Below are 17030 nucleotides of genomic sequence, written 5' to 3'. Positions count from 1 at the left end.
GTTGTCTCACTCTCTTGTAAATAAACAATCCATTGACAGTAACACAAACATACTGGAGCCAGTTTGAGTGTGTTTATTTACAGTTTTAAACATTTTTATAGATCCGGCTCAGATCTGACAAAATGATGTATACAAATATAAATAGAAGTAACATAAGAATTGATATGTAAAGCACATTGCCCTATAACATAAACATATGTTACATATTTAACATATTAAAATGTGAGGAAGTTCTATAACATATTTATATAAAAAAAAGAAAACTAATCACCATACACAAATTTTTCACTACCATGCCATATGGAGTTAAAAAGCAGGTGATATAAAAACTGCTAAAACATTAACAGCAGTGTTAACTGTATATATGTAGTTTTACACAGCATCAGGTCGATAAAAAAAATAAAAGTGTTTGCAAATCTTTTTTTCAAAATGCTTAGGGCAGTATTATCTGTTGTACTTTTCTCACTTAGGGCAGAAAACATCAGTAAGTAATTGTGTATCATTACATGTATACATATTATTTAATCCAAGATGGTAAACTGCTCCTGTCAGGAGCATTTAAAATTCAGCAATCCTCTTACCAGACTCAATGTACATCTTCAATAAACATCATCAGGAAACAAGACTTAGAGTATTAAAACAATAGTTTCAGTTACTGTATGTTTATTTTGATCAGAGTTTGAATCGTCTAAATACTGTAAGTGCATGTATACCCTGATGCTTCATGAAATTGGTAATTAATGAACGTTGACAATGCAATCCATGTTTATACATCATTGTATAATGTAAAACAATTGTCAAAATATAAAAATGACATAACCTCATTAGCAAAAGAAAAAAAAAAAAGGGATTATGTAACAATATTGCAACAGGAAGTAAAAATCACATTAACAGTCTATTTTTACGCTTTTTATATACTTTACTTTTTATACCCTGTTTTTCTCCATCCTGTTCTAACATGATTGGTCCATCCTGCAATAAGGCATTTCTCAGTCCAAAATCCCATCAAACATATTTATTACCGTGTAAACTGTCTCATAATTCATGTAATAATATTTTTTTCCAGTTCTGTACCTCAGGTATTAAAACGACAGTGTCACTGACAGTCACCATACAACTGGTCTCCGGGACCAGGACAGCAAACATTACACATTCAAAGTGAAACCTATACACAACGCACAGCATATTCTTTACAAATGGAGACATATCAGTTATAACAAATTCCAGTTTTAAAATATAACTGTATAATACAATTATTCAAAATAATAATAGACTTTGTACACAAAAGTCTCTTTGTACGTGACATATACAACTGCCCATAGATGGTCAAAAGCGGACTATGTGTGTTTGGGTCGCTCATTGTGCTTCTATACTAAACATGAATCCAATCTGATTGTTCTACAGCTACTGGTCCCAAATCCACTCTATGTGATCTAAAGAGTGATGGAATGACCTGAGCACAAGCTTTTGCTTTAAATCTAGAATGACCTCACAACTCAAGTTTACCTGAGTGGATCTAGGGTATTTGAATGTGGCCCAAAGCTTCTAAGAAGGGTTGAGGATCCAGACATTAGGCAGACGAGCAAAGGTAATGTGAGGGGGGAAATACGAGGTAAAGGACATGATCTCAGACAAGAGAAAGTGGTATATTCACAGGTAGTGTATGACAGTCACACAGATGTCCAGGAACTGTTTTTCTCTGTCTCTAAAGGGACCTCATGGGAGCCAGAGGTAGCTTTGGTTACACTGAATGTTTAGGATCATATGAATGAAAGTTTTTCCTTCTGTGGCTGGGCCTTAGACCTCTTAGATCTCTGGATGCCTTGATCTACATGATGGATGTAAGGAAAGAGGGAGGAATGAGATTATAAATGAAGGCGATTCACAGAGTGGGCAGCCCAAAAGTTCTCCTACACTCCATGACTCCAGCACTGGGTGGCCGGTCACAATTGTGAGTCATCTTGACCTGGCTGGGGGTCATACGGTCATATGCCATTTTGTATTCTCGATCAAATGCATCTGTGGATATAAAACATGTTAGGGATGATACTGATAAAGACCTAATGAAATCACTTGACAAGTGCAGTTTTCTGTCCTGTTGACGTTTATCCTTTGGGTGACATGTATCAAAGGACTGTTTTTTTTTAAATAGCCAATATGCTTTAGTTACAGCACAGCCATCACCCTATTTGGTAGTTGGTTGCAGGTGGTATTAGTGGATGGGATATTCTCATTCTACTATATATTCTTAATCACATTTGATTGGACAAAATTCAGTGTGTAAAAGAGTCATCAATATTTTTGGTCTGCTTTTCTGGAAAATTATTTTAATATGATAAAGGTTAATTTGGTCAATTTAGGTCAGACTAAAAAAGCTACATTTTTTTTAAGGAATATTCCGGGTTCAGTATAAATTAAGCTCAATCAACAGCATTTATGGCATAATATTGATTACAACACAAATTTATTTTGACTTGCCCCTTTTCTTTAAAAAAAAAAAAAAAGCAAAACTCTGGGTTCCAGTGAGGCACTTACAATGACAGTGAATGGGGCCAATCAGTAAACTTTAAAATACTCACTGTTTCTAAAGTATAGCCACCAAACATGAACAATATGTGTGTTAACATGACTTTAGTGTGATAAATTCGCTTGCTAACCTTTTCCGTGTAAAGGTATAGCCAATTATAGCCAACTTCTTTGCCATGACGATGTAATATCAACAAACTCTAAAACCCTAAAATGACTGCAAAAACAATGATTTAAACTTTACAGCTCAAATAATACATGAGTTTTAACAGAATTAATGCCTTTAAACCCTCCAAAAATTGGCCCCATTCACTTCAATTTTAAGTGCCTCACTGTAACTTTGTGTTTTTTTCTTTTGTTTTTTAGTCAAAATAAATTTGTGGTAATCAATATTATGCCACAAATGCTGTTGATTGAGCTTAACTTGTATTGATCCCGGAATATTCCTTTCATATGGTGAATTTCATCGGCATACAATATGTTATCAAAAACCAGTCAACTCACCGATATTTATGCTACTTTTGCCCAAAGCCACCAAAGACAAGAAGAGAATATCTCTATATAAGCTCCTGTATATGAAACATCGAAGAGAGATTATGATTAGGAATTTAGAAATGCTTCTTATTTAATTCTATTTCTTTTTTTGGAGCAAAACATGAAACTTATTTTGAGGCACAAGAATTATGGTCCTACCGTTGTCTGACAAAGCCCAATCTGGTGCCCAGTAGCTGCAGTATTTGACTCATGGGCTGATAGACATCATTCTTCTGGATGCTCTTCACGACACTCTGCAGCAGCTCCAAGCTCACAGCCTGCTCCTCCTCCCACAGCGCAGCAGATACTGTGGGATTTGCACCTATAAAAATGAGAGCACCCACTATGATGTAGTCACACAGTATTCTGCATGAATATCATTAAGAAAGAGATAGTGTTGTAGTTAAACATTTGGGCTGCTAAATTAAATGTCCCAACCCCACAAAAAAACAGAAAGCCTGAGTTGCTGAGTTAAACATTTTTGTACCTAGGAACAAAGATCAAGGTTCCAAGGGAGTCTGAACCTGTAGAACGTGTACTGCAAATTGTTTTGGGTAAAATGTGTCAACTAAACACTCAAAACATCATTATAGCGTAAAACTACATTTTTCCCTTTTCAGAAGGAAATGTGAGTAGCAACGTTGACAGAGCATTGCTATGCTGTTGTTAAGGTATTCTGAGTGATTTTTTTGTACATTGCTAAACTTCTGTGTGGTAGCTAGGTGGTTGCTTACTGGCTCAGATCAAAAGAGCCCACACAATTATCTATTATATTATGTTCCCTAGATGTGGCTCACGCCGCTCCTTCCATGTAAGGGATCTTCAATCTAAGGCAATTTTTTATGCGTTTTACCGGCAGCTTGTTCAAATATGGTAATGCTTTCAAGCACATTTACAGTCATAAAGCTCACTTTTCTTTGTACACATGACTTTGCAGGGCATATTCTTACAATATGATTTCCAGAGCAGGTAGCAGGGCTGGATGGGGTCTTGATGTAGTTTAGGGTTGTCCCACAGGATCTGGACCAAGACATTCTTACTGTCCTCTGATGCACTTTGCGGAGGCTGCAAGAAAACATAAATAATATTGATGCAAGCTGTCACTAAAATTCAATGCATTAAAAAATATTAATTCATTAAAACACCAAGTGCTGGAGCACCACGTGACAATTCTCGAATGTTCCACCTGAGCATCTTTGCTGTAGTGTCTGGAGCTCAGATAGAGTCCTGCCAGGCTGCTGGGCAGGTCCAGCCTACGGAAAAACCACACCAGGTTCCAGAACACAATGGGATGGTGATCCACAATGGCTGCAGACGAGATGGCCTGGTCCCCCTCATTCTCCAGCAAGCTCTCCAGTTCTTTCCAAAGTACCAGAGGACTCAGGTAGGGCACGGTTACTGGCTCCTGTGGTACAGAAACATCAAACTGACTACCAGCATCGTAAAGAGCATAAACTTTTTGGCCAAAAACAATCAGATCAGCACAACATAGAGCAGAAATCTAAAAATCCTAGTATTTCTTGGATAAATGCACAAAACAGTAAGACAAAGAACAAGAAAAAAATTCTGGAAAGCTTAAAGCTGAAGTGTGTCATTGTTTCAATGTTAAAATAAATTTTCTTATCCCATCTTAATATGCCTGATTAATGGTGAAGTATGAAATTTCTGCGCTACTAGTGGCACCAAACAGAATTACAAAAATAAAGTATGTTTTTAAACAACCTTTGCCAACAGCCCTTAGAGCATGTTTCCAAACCTTTTTTCTGCCACAGCACACTTTTTACGACTAAAACATTCTACGGCACACCACTATCCCACATAGGCTAACCATCGTCAATATTTTTCCTTTTCAAGAACTTGTCCATGTTTTCTGTCCTTCTTAGAAGCGTGTTTATTTGTAATGTTTGAAATTCGGCTATGCAAAAAAAACAAGTCACATAGGTAGGCTACGCTGTGTGAGGTCACAGGTGGTAAGAGCGCTAAATGGGTAATGCAAAAACAACAAATTTGCTTCTTTTCTAATTTGTAGATTTGTTCTTGCAATGCCACAACAAATTACAGGGATGCAAAATCATGAGGGGCAAAAAAGGTAAGACAATCACTGGTCCACGAACATTTTTTCTGGAGATATTTTTGTTTTTTAAAGAAGAGCACCAATTCCAGCTATTTTAGTGATTCAAGTTTATTTAAGTTTACAGCTGTGCAGAATTAGCTGCAAAATAAAGAGTATTTTGGTGAGGCTTGCTTCTGTTTCACAAATTTGTTCAGTTTTATTAACTGATTAGTTCAGTGACCCCTTCTGGAAATGTCACTAGGTGGCGACAAATGAGCATCTTATGATCTATGATTGAGTCATTGAATCATTTTGAGTCGTTCATGACTGAAATCTACAAAGAGACTTTATAGTGTTTAAACATTAAAAGAACAAAGCAGTCTTCTTTCAGTCTGAGCATTATTTTTCATCCAAAAAGACAACAATAATAGTCTAATAATAGTGAGTGTCAATAACGTCCTTACCTTCTCCTTTTTTAAAACTTGCATGGCTACAAATCTGTTGACTTCATTATAAGAATTATAAACACAAAGCAGATCTACGGTATCATTTTCCTACAGTAGCCTATTTAAACTGCTGAGCATGGCTTTTATCAGAAAAGACCACAATAATAGACAAATAATAATCATTTTGAGTTTCAATAATGTTCTTTCGTCATCGTAAAGCACATTTCACACGAGTTGAGTCGAGGCGTCAACGCCAAGCGTCAAGCGCCGTATTGCCATCCACATGACAAGAGTTGCAGAAAGCGTCACAGAGGGGCGAGTTTGCCACGTAGAAAAGCGGGAGGTTTGCACAATAAACATTGAAAACATGTATTTGGAAGAGAGAAAAAAAGCTTGCAGTTGCTTTGATAGCAGAAAGTAATAAAAGGACTCGTTTATGTTTTGGTCTAAGCGTTTTCTTGGTGAATTTAAATTAGTTCAATAACAGGGGTCTCTGATATTCGTAAACAATAAGGTAATATTTAATTAAAAGAAATTATGAGACATTCAATGTCTCTTCACAAATTTGGAAAAAAATTTTTTTCTTTTTCTCACAATTTGGAATGCCCAATTCCCAATGTGCTTTTAAGTCCTCGTGGTCGCGTAGTGATTCGCCTCAGTCCGGATGGCGGAGGACGAATCCCAGTTGCTTCCGCGTCTGAGACCATCAACCCGCGCATCTTATCACGTAGCTTGTTGAGCGCGTTGCCATGGAAACATAGCGCGTGTGAAGGCTACACGCCATCCACCGTGGCAACCATGCTCAACTCACCACGTGCCCCACCGAGAACGAACCACATTATAGTGACCACGAGGAGTTTACCCCATGTGACTTTACCCTCCCTAGCAACCAGGCCAATCTGGTTGCTTAGGAGACCTGGCTGGAGTCACTCAGCATGCCCTGGGATTCGAACTAGTGAGCTAGCGAACTCCAGGGGTGGTAGTCAGCGTATTTTACCACTGAGTTACCCAGGCCCCCAATTTGGACAGTTTTTAAATATTTCTTGTTGCTTAGTACTCTCAAAGACATTATTGGTGAAGCAAAAAGGTGTGTGTGAAAAACACTTTGGTGTAAAGTGGTGTCACTTCATAGACTTCAATGTATTCTGCAGCGCTGACGCGAGTCATGTGAAAGACCCTTAACGCGTATAAATATCAGTCACTTTTGCACATTAATCACTGCTCTTCACCAGTGGCGGACTGGCCATTGGGAGAAACGGGACTTTTCCCGGTGGGCCGGCCGCGAAATGGGGCTGCATGTGCCGCCACGTTATGCAGAATGCGCCACAAAACGGCGCCGCGATATGCGGAAGGGGGCAGCGATATGCAGAAAAGGACAGCAACAACCCACCCCCCCACCCCGCTCAACAACTTTTGGGAAGTTTCTATGTAAAATCCCGGGCCGAATTTTCTTCCCAGTTCAACCCTGCTCTTCACAATCACAAAAATGACCGATTATGGTTTCAAAACGGCGAATTTCTCTGAAAGGTGAGGAGTTTGGATCCCAGAAATTATTTTTTTTTTTTCATGCATTTATTTATTTTGTGGAATCTGATAATTTTCCACGGCACACCTGACAATCTTTCAACAGTGGTTGGGAAACACTGCCTTAGACTCATCAGGCCCTTTCATATTCTCTGATACCCTATGAACAAATAGGCTATACTGAATAAAAGTTTATAAACGTTTAACGTCGTAATGAACAAGACCACTATAACATATGCACACCAGACCGAAAGCACAGCAGAGGAATCGGGTCGTCCGATAACATCGCCGTATTGAACGATGGCTTAGTGTGTGAGGGATCCAGCACATGAGGTAGGATGGTTCTTCTGGTAACCAGTAAGCTTAACGATACATATTCTGATTATCTTACAAATCTATCTGGAGCTAGACAGTAATGAGCTAACTTGTGTGGCAATACCTTGAGTGTACTCATCATTTTCGAAGTCTCAATCGAACCCCAAAGTTTCACTCAGAGTCCTCCACCTTGTAAATGTAATGCCAATGTTCACTTTGGTTTCACTCCATTCTCTGTCTCTGTGTCTTTTAGCAAGTCTTTGAATTTTGGCAAAGCTAAATTTCTTTTCCTCTGTACACGTCTGCCATGGATGTTCATATTCTACTGGCTGAACAGCTTACTACAAGTAGCCACGCCCCAAACTCACGCTACAGGTTGAGCTAGAAAGTGATGGGTGGAGCTGAGCGGGCCACTCAAAATATAAACATGAATGTTTTGATAGTGCCTGGGAGGCTCAGTGTTTATACTTTTGCGGGAAGTAAAACCACGAATGGCTTGCTTATAAAGTAGTTGTCAATGAACAATAAACTGGGATAGTAGAACATATTTTAACATTAAAAAAAAGTTACATACTTCACCTTTAAGTAAGCTACAGTATTTATAGGGTAGTTTCCAGAAAAGTATAAACACTGTTGCACTATTAAAACATAGCTCTGTTTATTTGAGCATTCAGACAGGCCCGACACAGCAACATTGCAGGTGGAGTGTTCGGGAAACCTGTTTGAATTTTTTTACTATGTTTGGTGATAACAGTAGTGCAGAAATTACAGACTTCAGCTTTAAACACCATCTAATGATCCAAAACACTATAATGTAATTAATGTTAGAGCAAGAAATTCAGCCTTACAGGGTCTTTTTTGCCATTTCTGGATAGATTGCCAGTGGCATCACAAACTTGTGCAAGTTCCTCTTCCAGATCTGTCTGGCAAGAATGCGTTACTTGAGAGGGGGCTCTGAAAAATACAGTACGATGAATGTTAGGGATTGTTGCTTATGATATAGTTGTGACAAATAGCCAAGCTGATTCCTTTCTGTGTGGCAATATTTCTTTTGTTTTGGTTGCACACTGAGTGTACAATTACCTCTCCTGGTCACCCAAGTTTCTGATGTCCACATTGAGCAGGGGCAGAAATGGGGAGCCACAAAAGGGGCACGTGCTGTTGAGGTTGGAGTCATCAGCTGTCCAGCCAGCCATGATCTCTTCATCATACACCAGACACTCACAGGTGTTACAGCGTGAACAACTGGACATACGTACCTGGCAAGGCAGACAATTTCAAATTAGCCTTAATATCTCCCACTACACAAAGATTTAAACACATCACTCCTGAAAAGACCAGCTTAGACCAATATCACCTAATAAAAAAAAAATGTTGATTTGGATAAAAGTGAAAGGCAAATATAAATCATTCATCTTAAGAAAGCTCTGTTCTCTCAGATTTCATACAGAATGCAATAAACTCACTTCAATAGCATAATTCTGCATTGACTGAGCGAGGTTGGAATCAGAACACACGTCTGGGGTCTGTAGCGCTTTCACAACTGTCAGTGATGAACCTAAAGGACAGAAGACAGAACAAAGTCACTCTCTGCATCAAAATGTGCTTTGAAAACAGAGGCTTTACTTGTTTTCCATCAGAGATAATTCTTCTCCAAAAACAGGTTACATTTCAAGGTGATTGCTGGCAGGGATTATGAATGCTAATTGCGATGGCTCTGAATGAGGGGAGATGCTCTACTGAAGTCTAGGATAAGAGCGTGTATGCTGATGTGATTGATTGGTAGGCACTCCAGCACAACCCTGTCTGCATGAATAAAAAGCCCCTCTCGGACCCAATTACTGCAGAGCCAGACACACTCACAGCTCTGTCTGCTGGCCTACTTCTGCAGCTGCTGGAGGACAAACAATGACCAGCCTCAAAAACGACACACAGCACTCCATACTGCATACACCTACCCATAGTACCAATGAAACCCCCAAAATTTAAATTCTACAATTTGCATTTGTTTTGTGAATTTTCAGTCTTTTACATGTACTTATGCATATTTTTTTCCCTTTTTCATTGCGTTCACTATTTTGCAACCTTTTGTCCCTGTAATCCCTAGGTGCGATTTTCCTCCAGACTTGATTTCCGTTTAAACAGAATGTATTCTTTTTTTTTTATTGAACGTCAATGGTAAACATGCACTAGACGGATTTCATTAACTATTGTAACGTCTTAAAACAGTAAAAAAAACAGACTCCTGCTTTTTGTTCCATTATGTTGCACTCCGTTTAGTTTTTTTTTTACGCAAGAACACATCCGGTATGAACAGCCCCTTAGCTAGCGCAACAGACCAAACACACTGCTTCGATCTCACACACTTTCTCCAAAATCCCAACATGTCAGCAAACCCAAACGTGCACAATGATTTACAGGCAGAGAGAGTCTGATTTTAAAAACTGTGGGTTGATTCTTTTTTGCCATTTACAGTGACTATGGCTGTCAAAGAAACAAGTGTGATTTCTGAGGACACCCATTTCATGTGATATATTAAGTGTGGTGCTCCAAAAGAAAGAAAAAATTGACTAACAGCACCTTTAACAAAAGACTGGAATACACCAAGCATTACTCAAGGAAAAAAATCATATGTAATTTTCTAGCAAACCGATCCTCTATTTTTAGTCTATTCAGACATGCTATTCAGGGGAAACCTCAGAGATTTGCAAAAACAGAAGGAGCTATTTAAATTTAATGTTATTTATCAATATTAAAGGTCCTGTACCTGATTTCAGCCAACTTCAGTCATTTTGCTAACTTTACAATGTCTTTTCAAACCCCACCCTCCAAAGACATCAAATCAAAAATGATTCACATGAAGATAATTTTTCTGAACAAAAAAAAACATGTTTTTTCCCTTTTTTTTTTTTAGCCAAGACACAGGTGTATTTCTCATGATGTGTATTTCAGTAATCCCCATCAGGTTGTATGGACATACTTGTAGTACTCATAGTAATATACAATATTTAAGGAATAGTTTACCCAAAATAAAAAATAAATTAAAAAAATCTCTCATCATTTACTCACCCTTATGCCATCCCAGATGCGTATGACTTTCTTTCTTCTGCAGAACACAAAACAATGGGTTTTAAAAGAATATCTCAGCTCTGAAGGTCCATACAATGCAAATGAATTGTGGCCAGAACTTTGAAGCTCCAAAAAGCACATAAAGGCAGCATAAAAGTAATCCATCAGACTCTAATGGTTTAATCAATACACTCTAAAGTAATCCAATTGGTTTTAGGTAAGAACAGACCAAAAAAAACTCCTTTTTCACTATAAATCTTGACATCAGCAGTCTCCTTGGCGATCATCATCAAAGCTCAATTACACTTCCTAGCACCATTCAGCACCCTGCACATGTGTCAAGCACCAGGAAGTGTAATCAAGCTTGAAATCATGACCCTGCCTAGAGACTGAAATGGCAAGTTGAACAATGAAAAAGGAGTTACATTTTGGTCTGTTTTCACCCAAAACTGATTAGATCACTTCAGAAGGCATTGATTCAACCACTGGAGTCATATGGATTGACTTTAAAGTTCAAAGTTCAAAGTTTTGGTTACCATTCACTTGAATTGTATGGACCTACAGAGCTGAGATATTCTTCAAAAATCTCTGCGTTCAGCAGAAGAAAGAAAGTAATATATATCTGGAATGGCATGAGGGTGAGTAAATGATGAAAGAATTTTCATCATTTTTGGGTAAACTTTCCCTTTAATGAATGTAACATACACTGTCTGGAAGTGGACAGGATAAATCTAGAATATATATAGGATGTTGAAAAGGGATAGAATAAAAACTAGGATGAGTGTCTTGACATTTAGATTATTTCATGAGTATAGTGAACAGTGAATGCAACATACGAACCAGTGAGGGAGGACTGGTGGAAGAGTCGTGATGGTGCAGAAGGACTTTCGAGACTCCTGTGAGGGCTCCTCTTGGGCCGTGTGATGGGTTGAGCGCCGTCCCGCAGAGGGGAGGAGAGCCCGTCGGGGTCTACACAGGAATCACTCTCAATCAGAGAGGAGCAATCAGGTTCACATGACCCCAGCGAGGACACACTGACCCGGTCAGAGTTCAAATCCTGGTGTACAAGAGTGGAGTGAGATTCACGTTCATTTTGTGGAAAAATTATACAATGACAAAGAATGGTGACTAAGGATTACATTCTGAAGAATTTTGAAGAAAGGAAGTCATACAGGTTTGGAACAACATGAGGGTGAGTAAATGATGCCAAATGTTCATTTTGGGTGAACTATCTCATTAATACTAGGTGTAAGCACTGGTAATCATATTTACCTGTGCAATGGAAGTTTGGGAGGAAAGTCGTGAATATAGACGACTGGCTTTCTCAGCGACACCCTTCCCAGCAAATAGGAAGCTGCTCTTGAACACGTCAAAGGTCGGCGTGAGCAGAGAGTCCATGGAGAAAGAAGAAGTGGAATGAGCAGGTGAGGGTGGGGAGGCCAAGGAGTTGGGCCGCTGTTCCCTAACCCTTTGTGCGCGGCCCTGTGGGAGGGAGGGCGAGGAAAACAGTCTGGTTCGTGGCTGAGGTTGACGGTGGGAGTTGCTGGGGGAGCTGACCACTGCAGATATGTGAGGAGAGCTATGTGGAGATGGGGTCTGAAGCCCCCTCAAGTCCACACTGAGAGAACGCTGGCTCAACGGGCTACTCAGGTTGTTCATGTAGTGGTGAATCTCTTCGGCCAGGTCTCGGCGTGCGGTGGGGGTATCTGCACTATTGCCCTCACTTGAGGTCTCAGTCTCAGCAGCCATCAGGGAGAGAGGATCAAACCCTGCTTCAATACCCATCCTCTTCACCACCCGGCCAAGGGCATCACTGCAGCTCATGCTCCTCTCCATGCCAAAATGTTCTCTCTCCATGGCAACTCTATTCTCCATGGCAACCGTGCTGCTTACAGTCCTCTCCACAGCAAGTTTAGGTGGGCTTACAACGCCCCCCACTGCTTCCCTTTTGATTGACACTGATGTCGGCTCAAAAACTGCAATGGATTCAGTGCTGAGCTCTCCCACTGTCTTATCTGGGGTTATATTCAGTGTGCTGGGTCTTACGAGCTTTTCTCCAAAAATATCCAGGGAGTTTGGCCTTTTTGTTTTTGTGAAGGCTCCAGAGAAGTCATTACTGGTTTCCTCAATGGTTGTGGATGGATTGAATCCAAGCACAAGGGATGATTCTTCTTTTTTTGCAAGCACAGACTGAGACACTGAATATTGCCATGAAAATGACAAGAAATACAAAAAAAGGGACATTTGCTAAAATATGCAGTTGAGAAAAGGAGTCATGTGTTTTTTTTCCATAAGTGTCATAATAATAATAATAATAATAATAGTAGTAATACAAAATAAAATTTAAAAAAATACAAAAAAAGGCAAATAGAAAAAGCTGTTAAATAACTTGCAGTACCACACTTTAGCTCTTGGTGGAAGCAAAGAGGTGTTCAGTGCAAAAGTCAGAACCCCCATACACGTTTAGAATCGAATACTAGCGTACTGCATACTGCGCAGTATATACAATACAATGCGAATATACTATTTAACAAAACAATAGTATGTGACAGATTATGTGGCATGCAACAATTAACCATTCAAATTATGATTATTCTACAGTGGTGTCACATGACCTTATTGCATTTTAAATAAGCAAGTGATATCCATTACCATCTTAGAAAATATATGCATTTATTTTGCATTTTGTAGTATGAGTAGTATGGTAGTTTGTCATTGTGAACATGCCATCTATGTTTAGGGAAAGGAGCATTATGTGTAACTTACATGAGCAAGAGTTTCTCTCCTCCTTCTCCTTCAAGTCTGGAGAGGAGTTGTGCTCCACACCTCCTCCTAACCTCACCTCATCCTTCGACAGAGAGTCGTAACCCTGATCAGACTGACCACCTGGAACAAAACCATACTTTCAAACAAACACTTTGAGGAATCTTTGTGTGCAATTCAGAACAAAACAAGCTAAGAGAATTTGTGCAAAACCTACAAGCACAAGACATATATTTAAATGTTAGAAAGAGGTTTTGCAGGGCTACTCAAATGGAGAATTTTAGAAAGTTTTTGTGAGATTTGATGCAACTGGGCAACTTAGGATAACTGCTTCAAACATATTTAACACAAGATAACATTAAGAAAGTACTGATATACTCTCACATATACTGTAACAGGGTAGAAACAAACTGACAGACATGCACTCACAGGGCGGCTGCTTTTGAGTCATACTGAGAAAGCTGATGGGGCATAAAGTTAACATCATAGTACTGCCTCCAGAGGTGAGCTAAAATAACACTATTACTCATTCCTTCTGTCCTTTCTCGCCTCTGTCTCTCTTTATTCCAGACAGACCTCTGCTGTACCACTACTTCAAAACCTGAGTAAGTCTGAGTCTCTTCTGTCAAAACCATACATTTCATGTCTCAGATCTGCTCAATGTGCATCAATGCCTATAGCTTTAGAATACTTCAAAGTGCCATGCAAACATCCAGAAACCCTTTCTACTCTGCTCCCTTTCTCTCTAATGACATTTTTCAGCATATTCACAGAACCAGATGTGTGAGACTAATGTGTGTGCTTGAAAAAGAGAAAAGATTGAAAAGCGAGAAAAACTGCTACATGAAGGAGAGATATTTTTTCACTCCCACTGTGAAAAATAATGGCTCTAGGAGAGACTTCTGATGAGTTTGAAGGAGAGGGAGGCACGTTCTGTTCTGTAGAGAGCAGAGAACGATGATAGAAGAGAGGAAAGAGAGAGAGTGAAGGCAGACCGGGTACCTGTGCTGGATCTGTCATCACTAGAATCCATTTTAGTGAAGTCTGTATCAATCGAAACTCGCTCTGCTGAATCGTTAGCGCTGTCCAGACTGCCATGGCTGACACTGTCGAGATCACTGGCATCTGCTCGAGAACAGTATTAAAAAGCATGTTAGCATGGGAACTAATAAGTAACATGTTTCAAAACAATCACAGACTACAACAGTGCTTCTCAACTGGCTTTTCTTCAGGACCCAGATGTAGTGAAGTGGTGACCCAGCATAGTACCAAAATTGTTTATTGTATAAAAGTAAACAAACATGTCCTGAAAATGAAAAAAATAGTATTAACATAAACTGCAGAGGTTTAACAATCTACAAAATTCTTAACATAATTTGTGTTCCTATAGCTCAGCTGGTAGAGCATTACGCTAACAATGGCAAGGTTGTTTATTTGAATCCCACGGAGTACAAATGCTGATAAAATGTTTAGTATAAATAGTCTGAATGCACAAAGTAGCTTTAGATAATAGTGTCTGCCAAATGCATAAATGTAAATATGATAATTTGATGAAGCATGACAAAATTGCTTAGTAAATTTATTTCATAAATGGATAAACAATGGTTTCATGGTTTGAGGATGAGGGCATAATTTGGGTTTTAATTTGAATTTGGGGAAAAATACAATAGAGCTTGATAGGACACACAGCCATTGACATTGACAAAAGTTCATAAGTCTATTTATTTTGTTATCCTAACAATGCACGATTATATGGGTAGTTGCATTTAATTAGTTATATTTAGCATTGTGTTTTCCTGCTGTCCACGACCCTATCAGAACAGACCTGCAACCACTGCTTTGCAATATGAACTTTAGATGACAATCTCTAAGCCAAAAGAATACATCATATTACAAAGGAACAACAAACCAAGAAAAGCAATCGACAAATGCATCAGCCAATCAGTACTTTAGTCCCTTATGTGTGAGATGAATTCAGACTGCACAACAAAGCTACAGTTTTTTTGCAGGGGCAAGTTGAGGCAGCTTGTTTTAATTACAAAAGCCCCTTGTGCACTTCTTGTAATATGTTTACAGGGGGCTGTGTGGGAAAGAAGATTACATCAAGAGAGGACTGTGAACTGTGGTGGCTGAGGAGGCTGCTATCCTGCTCTCATCTTAATTAGACCTATAAAAGCCTCTCTGGTTCAGCAGGCTGGATCAGCTCTGTGTGAGGAGGGGGGAGATATCTGGGAGATTGTGCCTCCATGAGGCACTAAACTCTGGACAGGCAAACTTACCACTGTGTGAAATGGTGGAAAGTTCTTCTAACAGTGGGAAATGATATTGAGTTTGTGGTCCCCTATAGACGAGTCTGGCCCGTGAAATAACAAGGCATATCATTACACTGAAACAAAACTGAACTCTTGTAATATAACCGGCTGTTTTAAATAAAAACTGAAAGGCCTGCTGAGGAATAAGGAACCAGAATGATTATTACTTTGCAGAAACAATTTATGTAGCTATTAGGGAACTGGTCTGAATATTCTGGCCTTTGCCTAATAATATTTCTGTTCCAAAATCTAGTGAGCTGCTTTGCTGTCTTCTGCCAACATAGGCAGCTGCATCTAAGGGGATTATTGTTTTTCTATGTTGCGTTAGAGCGTTTTTTTAGATGCCGTGTTAAGCTAAAAATACCTTTTAAAAATGCAGCACCTGTGTTCTGTTCTATTCGTTGTGCTGCGATTAGCTTTGTTTAGTGCAAGAACATGTTCAGGCTGAACAGCCCGTCAACATTCCTGCTGAAATGGGACCCTATAAGTAACAATTTAGAACAATCTTCATTGGCAGCAACTCTGTGCATCATACAAATAGCGTTCATGATAAGTGTATGGGAAACCTGACTCAACTGCTTTCAATAGAGCACAATAGTACAGGTTCCAGAAGAACAAATCTCTTTAATTTTTTCCATAGACTAATTGATTTTTATTGATAACTTAAACTTTAAAGACAGACCTAGTGTGAACTTTGTGGTTGTTCATCGATGGTATATGCCTTTGTTGAAACATCAGTCTGTGTTATTTCTTTTTTTTTCTCCCAATTTGGAATGCCCAATTCCGACTACTTAGTAGGTCCTCATGGTGGCGCGGTTACTCACCTCAATCTGGGTGGCGGAGGACAAGTCTCAGTTGCCTCCACTTCTGAGACGTCAATCCACACATCTTATCACGTGGCTCGTTGTGCATGACACCGCGGAGACTCACAGCATGTGGAGGCTCATGCTATTCTCCGCAATCCACGCACAATTTACCATGTGTCCCATTGAGAGCAAGAACCCCTAATCGTGACCACGAGGAGGTTACCCCCATGTGACTCTACCCTCCCTAGCAACCAAAGCAATTTGGTTGCTTTGGAGACCTGGCTGGAGTCACTCAGCACACCCTGGATTCGAACTCGCGACTCCAGGGGTGGTAGTCAGCGTCAATACTTGCTGAGATACCCAGGACCCAGTCTGTGTTTAATAGTGGAATTCTTGGTGGACAACTATACTACCCATAATCCTGAAGAGAGATCCACCAATCAGAGAAATGCGGCCCACAAAGTCCGCCAAACAAGTCCAGCAGTGACCACCCACTTCCATGACGCACTGTGAATGATGCAATCGAGTCGGTCTTCCTACACCCTCAAACTACTAATATATTTGTATATATCTGAATATTTTGCAGTTAACTTAAAATATATTGTTCCTATATTTATAATCAACAACTTAAAATCAATAGTTTTATATTTTATAATTGTTTTTTATTTCGATAATGCTATTC

At 39.4% G+C, this 17030-nt stretch overlaps 1 protein-coding gene across 1 annotated transcript in view; it reads right to left on the bottom strand.

Annotated features, from left to right (window-relative positions):
* Positions 1-58: 58 nt before the first annotated feature.
* Positions 59-17030, bottom strand: part of LOC127455989 (C-myc promoter-binding protein-like) — a 46086-nt gene continuing 29114 nt past the window's right edge. Inside the window, exons 19-30 of the mRNA XM_051724241.1 lie at positions 14233-14355; positions 13234-13353; positions 11740-12665; positions 11308-11524; positions 8865-8956; positions 8482-8657; positions 8247-8352; positions 4247-4465; positions 4011-4125; positions 3220-3382; positions 3031-3095; positions 59-2019 (exon numbers count right to left, since the gene is read on the bottom strand). Of these exons, the coding sequence (XP_051580201.1) occupies positions 1883-2019; positions 3031-3095; positions 3220-3382; positions 4011-4125; positions 4247-4465; positions 8247-8352; positions 8482-8657; positions 8865-8956; positions 11308-11524; positions 11740-12665; positions 13234-13353; positions 14233-14355 (2459 nt within the window). The 3' untranslated portion in view covers positions 59-1882. The remainder of the gene's footprint in view (positions 2020-3030; positions 3096-3219; positions 3383-4010; positions 4126-4246; positions 4466-8246; positions 8353-8481; positions 8658-8864; positions 8957-11307; positions 11525-11739; positions 12666-13233; positions 13354-14232; positions 14356-17030) is intronic.

The sequence above is a fragment of the Myxocyprinus asiaticus genome, chromosome 18 (genome assembly GCF_019703515.2).
Source record: "Myxocyprinus asiaticus isolate MX2 ecotype Aquarium Trade chromosome 18, UBuf_Myxa_2, whole genome shotgun sequence".
NCBI lineage: Eukaryota > Metazoa > Chordata > Actinopteri > Cypriniformes > Catostomidae > Myxocyprinus > Myxocyprinus asiaticus.
This window is presented reverse-complemented; position numbering and strand designations above follow the sequence as displayed.